This window comes from Elephas maximus, chromosome 1 (genome assembly GCF_024166365.1).
Source record: "Elephas maximus indicus isolate mEleMax1 chromosome 1, mEleMax1 primary haplotype, whole genome shotgun sequence".
In the NCBI taxonomy this organism is placed as follows: domain Eukaryota; kingdom Metazoa; phylum Chordata; class Mammalia; order Proboscidea; family Elephantidae; genus Elephas; species Elephas maximus.
The window spans coordinates 213,561,108-213,583,153 of NC_064819.1; the positions used below are offsets into that span (position 1 = coordinate 213,561,108).

The window sequence follows — 22,046 nt, forward strand, 5'->3', positions numbered from 1 at the left end:
TCCACTGATATATGAAGCCTTGTATACAAACAAATGCTATTAAAGTATGTTAAAAGAAAGCTTTGACTTCTCTATTTGTTGAAAGGAAAAATGCTATAATCTGTTTTCCAGCATGCTTTGAGGAGATAATATTGAGAGTTAATGTTATAAAGATTTACTAGAAAAAATATACCTTATAAATGCAGTTACCATTGATTCTCAGTACATTTGAAGTCTTAGTGAAATAAACAGTCCAAAATTGTGGATAATTCAAAAATCATTCATTGTACCTAGAACTTTTTTTTTTTTTTCCCGGACCCTGACGATCGTTAACCTGAAGCTAGTATATATATATATATATGTATATACATGGAAACCCTGGTGGTGTAGTGGTTAAGAGCTAAGACTGCTAACCAAAAGGTCAGCAGTTCGAATCCACCAGGTGCTCCTTGGAAACTCTGTGGGGTAGTTCTACTCTGTCCTGTAGGGTCGCTATAAATAAGAATTGACTTGACGGCAACAGGTTTTTTTTGTTGTTGTTATATATATATGTATTTACGTCTTGTGTGTTTACCAACTGACAGTGAAAATGGTTGACCCAAGAACAGGATAAATGACTGGGGACCCCAATCTGGCATTAAAACTGTATATGTAATCCACAGTTGCCCGTTGTAATTAGGCAATGTGTTTTATGGAACCGTAAATGTTTATAACATCCTAGATTTTAAGGGTGGAATTTTTTTTTCCAGGCCAAAATTACACACGTCACAACTGGCAGTTGGAAAAGCACTTTTGGAGCCCTCCTGATTGCTAGCCTTGGGCTATAACCGCCAGGTGTTTGATAAAAACTAGCACCAAAAGTAATTTCTTATTTTTAATGGTAAAATGTAGCAACAGGGAGGACTGATAATTATAGAAAAGTAAGTAAAAGTTGTCTCTGTTTTTAATATTCGTGGTACATTTTTTTCACTCTGTAATACTTATTATTATTTTGAGACCTCACCCAGCACAGACATTGGTCCGTCCTCCGAGGGCGGGGGGGGGGGGTTCCCTTTTCTATGCTACATTTATTGACATTTACAAAAGCGTGCATTTTTCCTTCTGAATTTGATGCTGCAAGTTAAGACCTTAGGCTGCTCACTATTTTATCTGAACCTTTTTTTCTCACCATTAGCTTGAAGAAATGTCAGGTAATAAATTGAGTACTCGACTATTTTGATGATTGTGTTGCTGATGGGCCAAGACTAACCTCTGGAACCCAGATGAACCTATCAGTTATTCCAAGAGAATTGGGAATCTTCTTTGCCCTCCGTATAATTTGCTTCTCCGTACAGCTAAAGCCCTGGCTTAGGCTGTATAAATTAATACATTTGCTGGAAATGTGACTTTGGGATATTTTATAGCAGTGGTTTCAATGCTGTTAGTGGTGAAATGGAAACTCGAGAATGTGAAGATTAATCTAAACCACATGATGGGTTCAAGGAAAAGGGACATAGACTACAGTTTCTTGAATGTGTGCTAACTCTGTACAGTGGGGAATGGGATCAGAAAAAACCACAAGTGAACTTTTCAACCCTCTTGAGAGGAATCAAACTGGTACAATTAGCTCTGAGATGGAGCCATTCCTGATGACAGGCCTCTTCTCTCGCTCTCAGAAATAGGTAGATCCCTTTGCCCAAAAGAGGGGACAAAATTAGGAGATCAAGAAAAGAGGAGAGACTGTCGAATTGTTACCACTAATGAAATGAAAGTACACTTATCCTTCCAGTCATTAGCTGGCGTACAGATTTGCCTTTTATCATAGATTCCGAGTTCTGCTGGGTTCTTTTAACAATAGATGTACACAACAATTTGTATGTTGTAAATAGTGAATTGGAAATAAACTATTTCTTTTCCCTTCTAGTTTGTTGTGGCGGTGTTCTGGATCATTTATGCCTATGACAGAGAGATGATTTACCCGAAGTTGCTTGATAATTTTATCCCAGGATGGCTGAATCATGGAATGGTGAGTGGGCTCAAACAAATGATTTCCTTTTATTAAAAATATCTATTCAAGAACTGTTTTCGAATGTAGACTTTCCATAGAATCTATTTAGCTGTGAAACATTGGAAGATTATAATGAGAGGTTATACTTAGAGAATACTGTATGTAAATAAAAAACCTCTTCCTATGGAATTGAGTCATTATTAAGATTATGTAGTAGATGAATCCATGGTTTATAAGAAGGCTTAGTGGTTTTAGATAATACCACTAGCTCATTCCAGGGATGAATTTAATGTCTGTGCTTTAAAAAAGATTTGTCCCCTGTTAGAGGCTAAGGATTGATTCCCAACTACATGACTGTCCACACCTGCTCCACCTCCACGTCACATCATGGACTCGTTTTGGAAGTAACTATTGGGCTTGGAGAATTTCCCCCCAGAGAAGCAGCAAGGCTATTGTTTGCCCGAAAAAATCATTGCAAGCATTTGGGACTGTCTTGGCAGTGGAGCTGTCTGCCTTGTCAGGTTCTTCCCATCCCAAGGTATTTGTCTATGAATGCAAGAATTTCTCTTTCTTCTCAGTCTAATTCTTTCTTGTGTTTACATGGTATCACCTACACTAGTTTCAAATCGAACACTTCGCATCACTCGCACATCACTTTACAAGATTTGCGGCTGCATTTTCTGCAGAGAAATGTATCGTCTTTCCTTCCCACTTCTGGAATTGAGCAGTGTTTGCTTATTAACTTAGAAGCCCGCTTTTTGTTTACAGCAATTTTTAGAATATGTCACTGGGTGTTCCTGGTGAAAAGGGCAACCCATCACATAAATTATAGGGGAACGAAGAGCTAGAAATCACGAGTCTTGGGTCCAAAATAAGTCTCCTTTCTGCCCTCAATTTTGGTATATTTTAAGAAAAGTGGTAAGTATTAACAAACAAACATTACTGAGAGGCTTTGAGCAATCCTTTCTTAAACCAACTCATAACTGGCATATCTCAAAGAACTGGGATTTTCTTTAATTCTAATTAGAGCAACAGTGGTGAAGGATTAACATGGCGTCTCAGGTCTAGTTTCATACAAGTAAACTGAGTCTAGTCTATTCAAGCTAACTAAGAGGCCGAACGAACATGGTTACTTTGCCACTGTCCAACTTTTTCCTTTTCTTGAACGTGAAAAGCCCTTCATGAGTCCATGAATTTACGATCCTCTGCCCTACATGCCCTTCCCAATTATTTACTGGAAAGTCCCTGCTCATCTTGGTTGTTGTTTGCTGCCATCGAGTCAGCTCCCGACTCACCATCACTGCACGAACAGTAGACTAAAACACTGCTCAGTCCTGTACCATCCCCATGATTGGTTGTGGCTTGGACTGTTGTGATCCACAGGATTTTCATGGACTGATTTTTGGAAGAAAATCACCAGACCTTTCTTTCTAATCCATCTTAGTCTGGAATCTCCGCTGCAACCTGTTTGGTCTCATGGCCAGCTCAAGTCTCCACTGACAGACGAGTCAAACCTGGGTTTCCCACATTGAAGGCGAGAATTCTACCACTGAACTCCCACTGCTCCCTTGCCAGCTGCTGCGGAGTCAGCTCTAACTCATGGCATCCCCACGTGTGTCAGAGTAGAACTGTGCTCCACAGGGTTTTCAGTGGCTGATTTTTTGAAAGTAGATCACCAGGCCTCTCTGCCAACGTGCCTCTGGGTGGACTTGAACAGCCAATCTTTTGGTTAGCAGCTGAGCATGTTAATGGTTTGCACCATCCGGGGACTCCACTGCCTCCTTAGAGTTAGCTTAATTCCCGCCTTCCCTGAGAAGCTTTCCTAACTCCCCCAAGCAAAGTTAGCTATTCTGTTATTTGTGCTTGCACAGCACCTGTTTCATACCTGTTATACATGACTGCATCCCCCACAACAATGTTAAGCTCCTGGTGCAAAAAACAGCCTTTATTCCCCATCACTTTGCCCACTTGTCTGGCATATAGTAGAATCAATACATGTTGATTAAGTTGGTGAATGAATTCAGAACAATTTCCATCATTCTTTGCCAGCCAATATAGTAGCTGCTATTACTGAGAACCTACTGTGTGCCAGACATTCTATAGTTGTTATATCACTTAATTTTCACAATAGTGCTATGAACTAGGAATTTTGATCACATTTACAGAGGAAGAAACTGAGGCTTAGAAAGGTTATATAATTTGCCCAAAATCACTTAGCTCAGGGTGGTAGAACTGGGACCTGAACATAGGCCTATCTGATCTCAAATGTGTATTTTCCTATTTGTTACATTTTATCTGAATAAATAAAATATTGATTCTTCATAGAAATTGTGATTTTGTATGGTTTTTATAAGAGCCAGCTGAGAAAATGCAGAAAAAACATCTTCAGGATATTTTGTAGTTTCAAACTATGTGCTTCAGCTATCTGAGATAAACCGGTCAATAATTAGGTAGTATTTTAAGGAAAAGATTTCAGAACATTCATGACCACTAAAAGCAGAGTTGCAAATGGAGATGGGCTTTGCAAATAGCCATTCCAGACATTAAACAAAAAAAAAAAAATTGTCACATGCCCAGTGAGAAGCAGGCTTTGGTCACAAAGCGAGCATATTCTAATACAGTAATCATCCTCTGTGGCATTATCTCAAAATATGAGGAAGAGTGATGTCATCTAGATAACTTTTCATTATGCGCCCAAGCTGAATGAACTAGCAAAGTGGGACTTCTGAAGCTACTGCCTACAGTTTGAATATGTAATAATGTCAAACACAGTTACCTTTTTTCTGACACCAGGAAGGAATAGGCTGAGAACAAATGATTACATTATGTGCTATGGAAGTACAGTCCTTGACTATTTGGCCTGTCGCCTCTATCCCTAAATTGTACAAGATTGCTATCAGGCCAGAGAATGAATCACAACCATGTCAGGTCCTGGTTCTAAATTTGTAATGTTTAAACAAATAGCATATTAAGCAGTATGTATGCAGCCATTAGAACGTCAACTTGAGTCTACTTTCATAATTTCCCCTCTCACTTTGATGGGTTCAGGGTCTCACTCTTGGAGACAAACACTGCTTAGAAATGCAAGGAAGGTTTGAGTGACACACATTCTCAAAAAAAAAAAAAAAAAGATTTTTTTTTTTTTTTTACACATACTTAGGTAAGAGAAAAGATAAATTAATTAGCATGTCAAGTCCTCCCAGATAATATGAGCTCAGTCCATTCTTTCATGAGGGACTTTGTTTCCCAGGAGAGCTGAATGTCCATTTCCTTGCTTTTCTCATGTTCCAATGTCTGGTTCCAGAGTTACCAAAAATGTTATGCATGGTGGCTGAGGGATATTTTACAATATTAAACAGCTTACATTACTCTATATTTGTGTATGTGTAGCTATGTACATACGGTGGATAAAGCAGGATGCTGATTCTTTACATTGGTAACTAAAATATGGACATTAGATGCTAGAATCATGAATAATTTAATTTTTTTTAAAATGCAGTAAGATTTAATAAATTTCAAAATATTAAATAAATTTTTTCATCTTTGTCTAAATAATTTAATCTAAAAATTTGATAGTTGTTAATTATAATTTGTATTTACTTTTAATCTTAATAGGTAACTAACTTTTAAATACTATTTTTAAAATATATGAAGACAATTCAGTTTTTGACGTTTTGCATTTATTTTAATCTACATGTTTTGATGAAAACATTCAAATTGTATGTACTTTAATTATAATTACATTTTATTTTTTAATTGGTAATTTAGATTATCACTATCAGTAGAGTTCAAATCTTGTGAAGATTGATTATAATAACATACTTAGTGATTTTCCTGAAATAAAGGGAAGAATAATAAAACTTTGGAATATTTATTGTATTTAAATATTTACTAGAATAACTATTTAAATTCTTGTATGCAATTTATAAATATGTATGTATCTTTTAAAATATTCATCCAAATACATAGTTTTTCATTTTATTTTATGAAAATATATCTGACAGTGTAGGAGGATAGAACATGTTTTACTTAGTACTTTGCTAACTTCATTTATAACTTTTAAATATTTATGTAAACTGTTTATGGCTCACTAGGCCTATCTGTCATTAACCTGTTTAGATTTTAGTAAGAGAAAGAATTCCAGGAGAGAATGTACCTTGTTCTTACGCTTGAAGAGTCTCAACATAATTTCTAGGAATTGAGGGCCCTGAACCACAGAACTGAAATGCATTTTTTGGATATATTATGATACCATTTCAGCTGGCGTCACCATGTCAGTCTTGAATCTGCAGCATTCAAACTGCCCAGCACAAGAATAATCAGAAAATGGGCATGAGAAAACTCAGAGGACCTGAAGTTCAGGACCTTTACTTAGACTTAACACCAAAGTTGCCAGGAGCTAGACATGAAAACATCATATGTCTTCCCTTCTATTATCTATCTCTTCTCTCTCAACTAATCCTAGAATTTGTGTGAAAAAGAGGAAATAGATGATTTAGAGCAGTACTCCAGCCTTATAGGTTGTATAACTTATAGGTTATCTCCAGGCTCCAGGAAAAATAGTCAAAAAAAAGAGTGAGTTTTACTTTGCTACAATTAAAAAAAAAATAAGCATACGTAGCATATTTAAATGAAGTTGTTTCAGTATCCCAAATCTAAAATTGCTTCATCCTTGCAGGGGCTTTATATTCCCAGCTACTCAAACAGTACATGACACCCACGTTGATGATAAAAAAGATGTTTGTGCATTTGGTTGTGAAACTTGGAAGAATGTCCCAGTTATCTTTATATCCTTCTACCACCTTTCTATCCTCAGCCCATTGATGATCAGACCAAAGGAAAGACGTGGTATCAGCAAATGGATCATTGTTTCCAATATGTAATTGAGAACAATATTGATTAGGGGCAGTTATGGTGGCGTTAAGCAGGGTCTGCAACATGCGAGGCTGAGCTTCTATTTAATTCAGCCTGGCAAGTATTTATTGAAAACCTACACAAATGTTTATTGCAAACCCTGCCTATGCAAAGCATGCTAGTAGGCACTGTGGGGTTACAGGATGAGAAAAACACATGCAATTTTAAGGAATGGAAATGGAATGTTTGAGATACAGGAAGGTAGGTAGAAGAGGCAGTTCCACAAGCTAACAGAGTAGTCTCCAAAGGGCTGTTTTCACTCTAACATTGAGAAGCACTATTCTTGGTTACAAAAAATAAAATTCTGATAGGTAGATATTTAAACTCTGAAAAGATCACAGATTTTGAGTGATGCTACAATGGGAAAAACCAACAATGAGACAGTTTCTCTGCTATTGAAAGGACTGATTAATGTTTATAAAGTTCTTTGAGAATGCAAAGCACTGCAGAAGGTTCAGATATTATTATTATTACCACCGAGCTTTAAGTAGAAATGATCTAGATATTCTTATAGTCACAGCAGGAGTTGCTCATTCTCCCATGTAATTTATGAGGAGCAAAAAAACAAGCCCCACCTCTATTCATGCATGATTTGTCAGTTGTCATTGTTATATGCAATTGATCCTCAAAAGAACCTTAATTTGGTCTATTGAACTATTCGATATGATATTGACATTGGATAATTACTGAAGTTTTGTGTATCTGTCTCTTGTAGAAGAGAAGGCATTTAAATACTACTTGGATGATCATTGGTTTTGCAGGAACCCAGAGTTGGAGTTATTCTTTTGGTAGATAGCACAACTTATGGAAAGTTTCCAATTCTGGGATACACAGATTGTGCATTTTGTTACTCATAGTCTGTGCCACCCTGATACTGGATGTTTCATAAAATAAGCTGTTGATTGAAAGAAGACCAGTGTAACCATTTCATATGAAAAAACTGACTTTTCTCAATTTTTTCTCATGTACTCTAAAAGGAACTATAAGATATTTGGAAAATGTAAAAACTAAGAGAAGGAAACTGGGACAGAGGTCAGAATCTTCCTGGGAACCTCTTCTAGTACCCATAAAAAACTCCCAAGTAAATAAGACCCCCAAAGACCGGGAACAGAAAGGTGGGTTACATCGACATTAAGGAAAGATACCTTCAGAATTGCTACATACTGTTTTCATGTATAAGGTTTTTTTCCATATCAAATTTAACTGATCATCACTTCTTCCATTGTGAATTTTGTTTGCGATCATTAGTTCTATCAACTACAATTCTCCTGTGTTAGAGTTTGCAGATCTAAATTTTGACATGAAGATTTGATTATTCTTTCTATTTAAATCAGTAATAAATTTTAGTGTATTAAATATTAGCTTAATTTAAACCCTGGTGGCATAGTGGTTAAGTGCTACAGCTGCTAACCAAAGGGTCGGCAGTATGAATCTACCAGGTGCTCCTTGGAAGCTCTATGGGGCAATTCTACCCTCTCCTATAGAGTCGCTATGAGTTGGAATCGACTCGATGGCACTGGGTTTGGTTTTTTGGTTTTTATTGCCAGTTTTACTCTTTATTTATTAGTTCAACCAGAAATATTCGTTGTGAATTTGTGAACATGTGTCTTAGTTTCCTAGTGCTGCTATCACAGAAATACCACAAGTGGCTTTAAAAAAATAGGTATTTATTTTCTGACAGTTCAGGAAGCTAGAAGTCCAAATTCAGAGCACCAGTTCTAGGGCAAGGCTCTCTCTCTGTGAACCCTGGGGAAAGATCCTTGAAGCTTTCAGCATGTGTAGTCCCAGTGTTCCTTGGTTCATTTGAGATCTTTACACGGCACCTATCTCTCCCCTTTCAACCTCCTACCATTTGTGCTTCCTTGTCTCTGTGTATGTGCTGCTGCTTATAACTCAGAAGTGATTTGCTTTAGGACATACCATACAATGATATGGAAAAACTGGTGGCATAGCTGTTAAGAGCTATGGCTGCTAATCAAAAGGTCAGTAGTTTGAATCCATCAGGCGCTCCTTGGAAACCCTATGGGACAGTTCTACTCTTTCCTATAGGATCGCTATGTGTTGGAATCAACTCAATGGCAACAGGGTTTTTTTTTTTTTTTTTTTTTGTATGCACTGATATACCCTCATTAACATTCCTAAATGGGATTACACCTGCAGGTATAGGGGTTACGAGTCCAACACATTTTGGGGGCGGACACAATTCAATCCGTAACAACATGTGTTCTTTTTAAACTGATGTTTGAGAAAATTGTGGACAATTTTGCAAGATGGATAGACAGAACTGGAGAGAGAAAGGGAGATGGGGAGAAGTTTAGATGGAGAAAGAGTGAAAGGTAAGGGAGAAGAGAACAGGAAAGACAGCAATGTCATTGTTGAGAAGAGAGATGGCTGCAGAAAAGAGGGAGACAGGATAAGGGAATGGAAAGAAGGGAACTGGAGGAGAAAGGGAATTTAAAATTGTCCTAGGGTAAAGAAGGCACAATGACAAAGTCAAACCATTTAATTTTTTATACCGTTATCTCCACAGTGGCTCCTTAAGTTTCAGGATTAATTTTTTCTCTGTAGTGCTTGGCATATTGTAGATTCTCAGTAACCATTCAATGAATAAATCAATGTTAGTAGATGAGCTGGCCTCCTTGAAATTGCATGAACACACCAGGCATCCTCATCTTTCTGGAATGCTCTTTCTCCAGAGGTCTTCAGCTCACTCCTTCACCTCCTTCAAATCTTTGCTGAATCTCACCATCTCGGTAAGGCCTACACTGAGCAGCCTATGAAGTACTGCACTGACCTCGGTGCTCCCCAGCACACTGTAGTCCCCCTTACTCTGCTCTCTGTTTTCTCCTGTGACTTCCTCCAATGTATAAGTGATTTTGCTTATATGTTATGTTTATGGTTTATTGTCCACTTCTCTCTACTAGAATATAATTTCCATAAGGGTAAGATTCTTGGTCTGTTATAGTTACTGATTTATCCTAAGTTCCTCCAACAGTGTCTTCATATGATGGACAATCAATAAATATTTATTGAATGAATAAATCAACCGTATCATTGTTATATGCCCATGTTTTCTCTTGTTCTTTTTCTTCTCCTCCTATTTCTCTTTTTCCCACCACAATAAACCATTTGCCATCAAGTTGATTCTGACTCATGGTGACCCCATGGTGCCAGACCAGAACTGTACTCCATGGGGTTTTCAATGGCTCAGTTTTGGGAAGTAAATTACCGGGACTTTTTTCTGAGGCACTTCTGGGTGAACTCAAAAATTCGAACTTTAGGTTAGTAGCCAAGCACATTTGGTTTGCACCACCCGGGGACTCCTCCCTTTGTAAGAGTTGACAGAACATTTACTTCTTTCCTAACTTGTATTTTACTTCACTCTCCCATCTCAATTGCACTGCACCAAAAATTCTACAGCAGCTGCACGGCCTGTGATCACTGCAGAGGGTCTTATTGATTGGTACCTATTACATTGCTATTAATGCCTAAGAAGGCCAGAATTCATGTCCAAAGAATGCACCGAGGGCCTTTGGAACATCCAAGAATTATAGGCCGGGTATATAATAGCCTGGATCAATTTTATTGAAAAACTCTTCTATATATTGATTATTTTATCGGGGTTAATTATTTAGGTTTTGGGTAGGATACTATTCAGACAGCAGTTCTTAAAGCAATTTCCTGCCATTACAAATCCCTTTGTATAACTAAATTTTCATGCAAAGGTGGAATTCAAAGCTAATATTATTAGTTGGCTTACACTCTGCCATTTATCTTGCTACATTTAAAAGAAATCCACAAAGAAAAGGAACTCAGCACAGGAGAGTAAGAGGAACAAAGAAAATGTTAGCACCACAAAAAAAGCACTACAAAATGATGGCAATAAACTCACACCTATCAATAATCATGCTAAGTGCAAATGGCCTAAATGCACTCATAAAGAGACACAGAGTGACAGAATAGATAAAAAAAACAGGATCCATCAATATGCTTTGTTCAAGAGATACACCCTAGAAACAAAGATGTAAATGTATTAAAAATCAAAGGATGGAAAAAAAATATATCAAGCAAATAGCTGCCAAAAAAAGAGCAGGAGTGATGATACTAATCTCAGATAATAGACTTTAAAACAGAATCCAACTAAAAGACAAAGAAGGGCACTATATAATGATTAAAGGGACCATCCATCATGAAGACTTAACCATAATAAACATCTATGCACCCAATGATAGGGCTCCAAAATACATAAAATGAACCCCGACAGCACTGAAAAGAGAAATTGACACACCACTCTTGGTAAAGGACAGAACATCTAGAAAGAAACTCAACAAAGATACAGAAGAGCTGAAGAGCACAATCAATCAACTTTCCCTTATAGACATATATAGAACACTCAGTCCAACAGCTGCAGATTACACGTTCTTTTCCATTGCACATGGAACATTCTCCAGAATAGACCACATCTCAGGCCACAGAGTAACCCTCAACAAAATCCAAAACAATGAGATAATACAAAGTATCTTCTCTGACCACAATGCCACCAAAGTAGAAATTAACAACTGGAAGTGTAAGGAAAAAAAAATCAATTACATGGAAACTGAATAACACCCTGCTTAAAAACCAGTGGGTAGTAGAAGAAATCAGAGAGGGATTCAGAAAATTCCTGGAATTAAAGGAGAATGAAAACACATCCTACCAGAACGTTTGGGACACAGCAAAGGCAGTCCTCAGAGGTCAATTTATAGCAATAGATCCACACATCAAAAAAGAAAGGGACAAAATCAAAACATTAACTACACAACTTGAACAAATAGGAAGAGAACAGCAAAAGAAGCCCACAGACACCAGAATAAAGGAAATAATAAAGAACAGAGCAGAAGTAAATGAAATAGAGAATAGAAAAACAATAGAAAGAATCAACAAAACCAAAAGTTCTTTGAAAGGATCAACAAAATCAACAAACCACTGGCCAAATTGACAGAAGAAAAACAGGAGAGGATGCAAATAGCCCAAATAAGGAATGAAATGGGAGACATTACAACAGATTCAACTGAAATAAAAAGGATCATAACAGAGTATTATGAAAAACTATACTCCAACATATTTGAAAACCTAGAGGAAATGGACAAATTTTTAGAAACACACTACCTACCCAAACTAACACAAAATGATGTTGAGTGTCTAAAAAGATCCATAACAAGAGAAGAGATTGAAAACGTAATTTAAAAAAAAGAATTCCCAACAAAAAAAAAGCCCTGGCCCAGATGGCGTTACTGGAGAATTCTACCAAACATTCAGAGAAGAGCTTACACCAGTACTATTCAAACTATTTCAGAGCATAGAAAAAAAAGGTGATACTTCCAGATTCATTCTATAAAGCCAGCATAACCCTGATACCAAAACCAGGCAAAGACATCACACAAAAAAAGAAAATTACAGACCAATATCTCTCATGAATGTAGATGCAAAAATTCTCAACAAAATTCTAGCCAATAGAATTCAGTGTCATATCAAAAAAAAAAAAACCCATGCCCAAGTAGAATTCATACCAGGTATGCAAGGATGGTTCAACATTGGAAAATCAATCATGTAATCCACTACATAAGTAAAAGGAAAGAAAAGAATCACATGATCACCTCAATTGATGAAGAAAAGGCATTCGACAAAGTCCAACACCCATTCCTGATAAAAACTCTCAATAAAATAGGTATAGAGGGGAAATTTCTCAACATAATAAAGGGCATATTTGGAAAACCAACGGCCAACATCATTTTTAATGGAGAGAGGCTGAAAACATTCCCCTTAAAACAGGAACAAGACAAGGATGCCCTTTATCACCACTCCTGTTTAACATTGTGTTGGAAGTCCTAGCTAGAGCAGTAAGGCGAGACACAGAAATAAAGGGCATCCAAATTGGTAATGAAGAAGTTAAACCGTCCCTATTTGTGAACGATATGATACTATACATGGAAAACCCAAAAGACTCCACGAAAAAAACTGCTGGAACTGATAGGAAAGATTCAGCAGAATAACAGGATATGAGATAAACATAAAAAAATCAGTTGGATTCCTGTACACCAATGAAGAGAACAATGAAAACAAAACCATTTATAATAGCCCCTAAAAAAATAAGATCCTTGGGAATAATTCTAACCAGGGATGTGAAAGACCTATACAAAGAAAACTACAAAACACTACTGCAAGAAAGCAAAAGGAATCTACATAAATGGAAAAACATACCATGCTCATGGACAGGTAGACTCAACATTGTGAAAATAACAATTTCACCCAAAGTGATTACAAATACAATGCAATCCCTATCCAAACACCAGTAACATTCTTTAAAGAGATGGGAAAATTTATTAACTTTATATGGAAAGGAAAGAAGCCCTGGAAAAGTAAAGCACTATTGAAGAAGAAGAATAAAGTAGGAGGACTCGCACTACCTGACCTCAGAACCTACTGTTACAGCTACAGTAGTCAAAACAGCCTGGTTGTGGTACAATGACAGATACATTGACCAATGGGACAGAATTGAGAACCCAGATGTAAATTCATCTACCTGTGTTCATCTGATCTTCGACAAGGGCTCAAAGTCCATCATATGGAGAATAGACAGTCTTTTTAACAAACGGTGCTGGAAAAACTGGATGTCCATCTGCAAAAAAATGAAACAGGACCCACACCTCACACCATATACAAAAACTAATTAGAAATGCATCAAAGACCTAAATATAAAGCCAAAAACTATGACGTTCATGGAAGAAAAAATAGGATCAATGCTAGAGTCCCTAATAGACAGCATTAACAGGATACAAACCACAAACAACAACAAACAAATTCCAGGGGATGAGCTAGATAACTGGGATCTTCTAAAAATTAAAAACTTATGCTCATCAAAAAACTTCACCAATAAAGTAAAAAGAGAACCTACAGCTGGGAAAAGTTTTTTGACTATTACAAATCAGGCAAAGGCCTAATCTCTAAATTCTGCAAGAAAACCCAACACCTCTACAACAAAAAGACAAATAATTCAGTTAAAAAACAGGCAAAGGAAATGAACAGACACTTCACCGAAGAAGACATTCAAGCGGCCAATAGACATATGAAGAAATGCTCAGGGTCTCTAGCCATTGGAGAAATGCAAATCAAAACCACAATAAGATACCATCTCACCCTGAGGTTATTGGCACAAATCAATAAAACAGGAAATAACAAATGTTGGGAAGGCTGGGGAAGATCAGAACTCTTGTGCATTGCTGGTGGAAATTCAAAATGATACAACCATTTTGGGAAACGATATGGTGCTTTCTTAGAAAGCTAGAAATAGAAATACCGTATGATCCAGCAATCCCACTCCTAGGAATATATCCTAGAGAAATAAGAGCCATCACATGAACAGACACATGCACACCCATGGCCATTGCAGCATTGTTCACAATAGCAAAAAGATGGAAACAACCTAGATCCCCATCAACAGATGAATGGATAAACTATGGTACGTACACACAATGGAGTATTATGCAACGATATAGAACGATGAACCTGTGAAGCGTCTCATAACATGTATGAATCTGGAAGGAGATTATGCTGAGTGAAATAAGTCAATCACAAAAGGACAAATATTGTATGAGACCACTACTATAAAAACTCATGAAAAGGTGTACATACAAAGAGAAACAATCTCTGATGGTTACGAGGGAGGGGAAGGGTGGGGATGGAAAAACACTTAATAGACGATAGATAGGTGAACACTTTGGTGAAAGGTAAGACAGTACACAATACTGGGGAAGCCAGCACAACCTGTACAAGGCAAGGTCATGGTAGCTCCATAGACACATCCAAACTCCCTGAGGGACCGAATTGCTGGGCTGAGGGCTGTGGGGAATATGGTTTCGGGGAACATCTAGCTCGACTGGCAGAGCATAGTTTATAAGAAAATGCTCTACATTCTGCTTTGGTGAGTAGTGCCCGGGGTCTTAGAAGACTGAGAGCGGCCATCTAGGAAACTCCACTGGTCTCACCCCTTTGGGAGCAAGGAATAATGAAGAAAACTAAAGATAAAAGGGAAAGATTAGTCCAAAGGACTAATGGACCAGATCTACCACAGCCTCCAACAGACTGAGTCCAGTACAACTAGATGGTACCTGGCTACCACCATTGACTGCTCTGACAGTTATCATAATAGAGGGTCCCAGACAGAGCTGGAGAAAATGTTTGAACAAAATTCTGACTCAAAAAGAAAGACCAGACTTGCTGAGCTGACAGAGACTGGAGAAACCGTGAAAGTATGGCCCTCGGACACTCTTTCAGCTCAGTGATGAGGTCACTTCTGAAGTTCACCCTTCAGCCAAAGATTGAACAGGCCCATGGTACAAAATAAGACTAAAAGGGCACACCAGCCCTAGGGCAGGGACTAGAAGGCAGGAGGGAAGAGGAAAGGTAGTAATAGGGAACCCAGGGTTGAGAAGGGAGAGTGTTGACATGTCGTGGGGTTGTGACCAATGTCATAGAACAGTGTGTGTACTGTTTGATGAGAAATTACTTTGTTCTGTAAATCTTTATCTAAAGTACAATTAAAAAAAAAAAAGAAATAAAAAAAAATGGGCAGGCCCAGCAGTAGTGTGAGTTCATCAAAAGGTCTATAATTTATATTCAGATATTTTGGGGTCAGCAAAACCCAAAGTGTGGTTTACTCAAGTGCTTTTCCCCCTAATCCTTAAATCCATAGATATTTCAGAGTAAACTTAGTTCATATGTTTTTCATATTTGCCCTTAATGCTTCAGATTTTTTTTTTTGGAGGGGGGTGGGGGTGGGAATGGTGAGAGGGACAGGAAGGTACTGTCCTAAGAACTGGCTTCCTTTTTCACTGCCACAGACAGATCATTTACTACCCACAGACCCAACTCCTTGGCAGAAGTCCGTACCCATATCTTTTCCAGGTCGCTTTTAATTGAAGCTTCAACCTCAGCAAGGATCAATGATAGCTGCCAAAGAAAGTAAAGTGGAAAGAGGCTGCATTTTCTATCATAGAACCACAGGATCCCAGAATATTAGACTTGGGAAGTGATTCTAAAGATCATCTGGTCCGTAAACCACATGCTATTTAAATAACTTTCAGAGTATCCTTTCACCATACTTATTTAATCTGTATGCTGAGCAGATAATCCGAGATTCTGGACTATATGAAGAATGTGGTATCAGTTTTGAAGGAAGACTCATTAACAACCTGCGATATGCAGATGACACAGCCTTGATTGCTGAAAGTAAAGAGAACTTGAAGCACTTACTGAGGAAGATCAAAGACCACAGCCTTCAGTATGGATTACACTTTAACACAAAGAAAACAAAAGCCCTCACAACTGGACCAATAAGCAACATCAGGATAAACAAAGAAAAGACTGAAGTTGTCAAGGATTTCATTTTACTTGGATCCACAATCAACATCCATGGAAGCAGCAGTCAAGAAATCACGGTTGGCAAACAAACATAGAAAGGGTGCATTATGTGCATAAAAACATGGTACTTGCCAAATCATATGAAAATGGAATAGCACATCTCCCACAATTAGTTGACAAGTTCTACCTCCAAAGTAGCTCCCAAACTTTCCCTAGCCTTCTCATGTCCACCGTCCCTGCTTTAGTTCAAGCATTCATTATCTCTCAACTAAACTGAGGCAACAGGCTTACTTCTTACCTCTCTGCCTTCCCATTCTCTCCTCACCAGTCCTTTCTCCACATTTCTACATTAGTTATCTCTCTGAAAAATGGAAGTTCTGATGGCTCCTTGCTACATCCCTTATTTTAGGCACCACCTGTGAATGAAGGTGCCTTTGGCCTCCTAGGCATCTGAGAGGGCCCCTTCTCCTTGCGCTCATAAAGCTTTGCTCATACATCTATAATTTCTCTTATCACATTATTTCCTTACTATTTATCCCCAGTGGGCTGTAAAAGGGCAACAATGGTGTCTTTCATCTACTTCTTCCAGAACCTAGCGTAATCTCAGCACATAGTATATACTCAATATATGTTTATCGAGGAAATAGTGCATAGGCCCTTCTCCATCAAGACAAGTCTCTTCTGACCATACTTCAGTTTATCTATGTTTGTTTTTCCACTTTCATATGATTTGGCCAGTACACAGCAAAGCAATATAACCATTGTCCTTATTTACTAACATTCCCCAAGCTTCCATTGTCTTTTTGGATAGCTTCCTTATACTCTACACTAAAACTTCTACATCTTTGTCACCTGACCAATGTGTGCTTAAGCTAAGATTTAAAGTTGCTATTGCTGACCTTGCTGACCTTGTTTACACTCAAAATGTAGGACCCTTACATATATTTCTAGTGAATCCTATCTTGGTAAACTCAGTTTGAATACAGAATGGACTCTCAGGAAACCAAAATATTAAGAATTAGAGGATCATTTAAGGGATTTAGTATAATTGATTGGTGTATGCTTTGTTTGAATTGAAGTGCCTGAGTTTGTGCCACTGAGTTGAAACTGTTTTAGCAGCTATATACTCCATAAAATCAATAACAAAATAATTGATTGGTCAGAGCAGTAAATTTCATCCACAGCGTAACCATGCTTGAGGAAGACAAGACAGTTGTGTGGTGGCAGAAGGGAAGGTGGGGCAGCAGTAGCAGCTCCTGAAAATGATTTCCATGCCCAGGGATGGAGAAACAGGAGATTATTTAAGTATGTATAGTAGACAGAGAGACAGAGTTACATGATTAGGGATCTTGTGAAGAAAAAGGTTAGGGAATGGAGTTGGCAACAGTTGGATGGTGTCATGGGCACAAAACTCACCTGTGAGAGGCAGATGTTGATTTATCCCAAGTCGTCTTGATTCTAGGTATCCAGAGTTCTTGATAGGTCATCGTGTTGGGCATGTTTAGGTACAGTGAAAAAGAAACTTTTCTGAGTCCAGAATCATTGTTCCGAATCCCTGAATTGGCTCCAGATCATGGAGATACCAAGTATGTGTTCATCATCAAAGTGGTTTTACACTTTTCTGGAACCGGATGTTCATCCTCACCTTACCTGCGTGCTTCTTCGTCAAAGTTACGTAGAAAATTGATTAACTGAGGAGAAAGAAGGACAAAACCTAAGCAACCCACTTGACAATATTCCATCCATCTATTTTTTCCTCCCCATTTGTTTCTGAATGTAAACTACTGTATTTGTCCCCAAACTGCCTGGCCTTTTAGGGAGACCGAGGTCTTGGCTAACTTCCTTTAGCCCATTTCTCCCTTTTTAAGGGGAAGCTTCTCCAGGACTTCTGTAGTATTTCCCCCTTCTAACCTGTGGCCCACATAGAACTCCACCGGATCTGCCAGGGCCATTCCAAACTGTCCTCCAGGGCCCGCCAGGACTGAACGTCCACCAAGCCCTCATTTCCCTGTCAAAACTCTACTCACTCCCCGATCCTACTCATGCATCAGCTCTCCCTTTACCTTATAGAACTGACTGTCCCTTCTATGTAAGGTCGCTGTGAGTAGGCATTGACTCAACAGCAATGGTTTTTTTGTTTGTTTGTTTTTTGCGGGGTTATCCCTTCTTTATGAGCCTCTTTACCCAATGCCTGCCTCTGTGACTATATCTCTCGTACTGTACTTGCAGTTCGTTTTTATGCTTTTCTGGAACTAGATGTTCTTTGAGGGCAAGTACATGGTCTTAGCCTCCTGGAGAGGAAATGAGATTATATTCTCTACGTGAACCTATGCTGCACCTTAGAATCGCTACCTAATTTTCTAAGTTTCATACCCTAGTCCTTCACCGATCCATTCTAGAACTTACATCCTTCCTGTCAAGCTCATCGATGTATGTTTTTCAGGACCAGCCTTCCTCTATTGAATAGCAGAACTATATTTGCTAGTTTCCAGGTGTCCAGCCTCTGTCTCATCTTCCAGTGGTTAAGTAACTTGTCCAAGCTCGCATGGCTAGTGAGTGGTCGAGCCGGGAGTGGAATGTGAGCTGACTAACCCCATAGCACTTACTGTACCACAGACGTCTCGGCATGGAGCCTTATAAACATCTCATTGAAGACATGCCTCTACACAAAAATTTTCATTGTTTCACTAAACATATTTCATTAGGCTACTGAGAAACATTCCTGAATTTTAGATTATTTTCCTTTTTATCTAAGCAAGCATGACTTTTTCCTATTGTTTGTACCATATCCATGTCTAGAGAATGAGTTTGCACTTAAAGATCTAAGTAAGATACGCTTTAACCTAGGTGCAAGTATTAGCCTTGATTGGTGGACACTTTTTCCCTTTAATACCACTTATTTTATCCTTAACAACTTCATTAATTCGTATGGCCTTAAAATATATCTAATTATCTAATATATCCGGATGCTGCTACTGGTCTTGCTACTACCTGTATGTGTTAAGATAAAAAGATTGATATTAGCAAACATTCCTTTCTACTCTTACCTTACCACCGCCATTACACGTAGTATGTCTTTTTGGCTCCATTATTTGTCTCACGTGAGGTTAACCCATAAAGATCCTCTCGATTTCTGCATTTCACACTTCTAATAGATGCAGACATTTGAGATCTGAGTCATCTAGAAAGGGGGACTGAGCCAAATAACCTTTCAAGTTGTTCTCTGGTTTTATGATTTTGTGAAAACAGTTTAGTATAAATGATTTAACAGACTAGTCAGAATAGAATTCTCTGCTCAGCAGTCTTTTTAAATTTCCCCACTGGGTTCTACTACTGGGAAACTTATAGCTTGTTGTGGGATTTCATGAGGTTGAACATGGAGGGAGATAGCACTTTGTCTGTCACTTAGTAGGCCCAATAAATATAAGTCCACTAAAATAAAATAGGCGTTCCTGGATGGTACAGATGGTTAATGCCCTTGGCTGCTCCCCGAAAGATTGGGGGTTTGAGTTCACCCAGAGGTACCTCGGAAGAAAGGCCGGGTGATCTACTTCCAAAAAAATCAGCCATTAAAAACCCTACAGAGCACAGTTCTACTCTGACATACTTGGGATCACCATGAGTCAGACAGCTGGATAAAGCAAAATAAAACAAAAATATTCCTATAGCAAATGGTATCAACTTACTATCGTATAATAAGCAGCAAGTTAGTGTCAAACTCTGTCTAAAGCTTCAAGGAAAATTGCCCTGGTGGAAATCTATTTTTAGCAACACTGAATTTGTGGACACTCCTAAAATAAAAAATTAATGGAATTCCTTAAAAGCTTATATAAAATGTAGGCTATTGATCCTTGAATAAAGATTTCAAATCTTTCTTCTTTTTTTTTTATTTTTAAGAATTTCCCCTCAGTTACACCTATTGGAGAGAGCTTTGCTTAAACTCAAAATTTGACTGCTCATATTCACACATATGGCAAATATGAACTAATCAGACCACAGATATTTTGCCGCATTCCACGGTGTCTCATTTATTTGTTTAATTTGTAGCTATAGCAACTAGATTCCACCACTTTGGGCTTTTACACAGACCTGCAGTATGATCAGCTTGGCTGATGTCTGGCACTCGGCACTACATTCAATTGAAGACATATGCACAAATTCACTTACCACATTTTTAACCTGTTTTCCACACCGGGTAGACATGTAGTGTTTTCATAAAAATATGAAAAGCAACCTTCCACTGCAAGTTTAGTAGACAATTCAACCTGTTGTGACTTTTTTTTTTGTTTTTTTGTCTATAGCATTTCAAATTTTAAAGTTTCCTTGGCATAGCTTTTCAAAAGCCCATCTGACTTTGAAGCAGGCTGCATCTCCACAGAAAGCTCGCTCCAGCCATGACTAATGGATTGACCCGGTGCCATGGTGGTGCCGTTCCACACATGCCGCACTGCACAAGACGAGCATTTGGGAATGACCTTGAAATGGATTTTTGCCAAGTTAAAGAAATATGGACCTACAAGAAGTACCATTTCATAAGCCATTTACAGAAGGGTAGTCTCAGCATTGTCACACTGGGCTTCTTAATTTGCTATTGGGTTGACACTAGTTTTTAACATACATAAGTAGTCAGGCTCACTCTTGATTTTATTAGTGGCACTTTGTAACAGGTTGGAAAATTAGGTAATGGAGAAAATTGGCATCTCACTGATGTTTCCCTTAGGTGTTTTTTCAACCATTTGCTAAAGGAAAGGAAGGTGCTCAAAGGGTAAAATTTGAAATGGAGAGATGGGAGGTACCCTCCTTAAAATGAAGGGTAAGCTGTCTGTAGGGGTGAAGACGTAGCTAGCAGATAAAGGAGAGATGGTGGGAAGAGGTGCATCTCTTTGTAATCTGCCCAGTTGATGTGATTTGGAGTCACAAAATTTCAGTTTAAGGAGGGAAGCGTTTCTTTACCTCAGCAGACATACACATACAGTAAACTTTCGTAGTTGTCTGAAAGCATTAATCATTATGGACATCATTTGTTGCTATGTAGCTTTTCATTTAACTGACTGTTGTCTTTATGTTGGTGCACAGTGTCTCCTTCTGATTGCATGTCTCATGCTGGTGAAGTTGGCTAACATTTTGGGATCCGAATAATGATGTCCTGCTTTAACCTTATTTGGAAGTCAGTGATCAGGCTCCTGGATTGGTATGACTTTGGGAGGTCAGCTTCCCATCCTGTGACCTTGCTGCTACAAACATGAGGAGACTGACAGAACAGTAGTTAAAGCAGTTGGCTGCTAACTGAAAGGTCAGTGGTTCAAACCCACCAGCTACTCCGTGGGAGAATGATGTGGTTATCCACTTCTGTAAAGATTTACAGCACTGGAAACCCCATGAGCCAGTTCTGCTCTGTCCTTTAGGGTCGCTATGAGTCAGAATCGACTCAGTGGCAACGGGTTTTTTGTTTGTTTTGTTTTAAAGGAGGAGATTATTGCATGGATGCTTATAAAAAAAAGATATGGAGTAAAATAACTGAAAATATCCCATAGTGGTTTTGCAAAACAGGCAGCTTAGATTAGCAGAAAGTGCCTGGAGTCGGGCAGACTTGGCTTGAGCTCTAGCTCTGCTGCAGAGTGTTGCTCTGTCCTTGGCACATTTTTTGTTTTCTCCAAGTCTCAGCTCTTCATGTATGAATTGGCGCTAATACCCGCTACCCCCGAGGGCTACTCTCAGGATTAAATGAGCTAGCATATGTACATAGCTGGCTCAGAGCAGGTGTTTT

The 22,046-nt window shown here is 38.4% G+C and overlaps 1 protein-coding gene across 6 annotated transcripts in view; it reads left to right on the forward strand.

Annotated features, from left to right (window-relative positions):
• AIG1 (androgen induced 1) overlaps nt 1-22,046 on the forward strand; it is a 293,600-nt gene that overhangs the window by 98,692 nt on the left and 172,862 nt on the right. For 4 of the 6 annotated variants that reach the window (XM_049902506.1, XM_049902548.1, XM_049902516.1 and 1 more), the window contains exon 3: nt 1,883-1,984. In XM_049902506.1, coding sequence (XP_049758463.1) covers nt 1,883-1,984 — 102 coding nt within the window. The other 2 variants (XM_049902545.1, XM_049902527.1) reach the window with 2 other exon arrangements.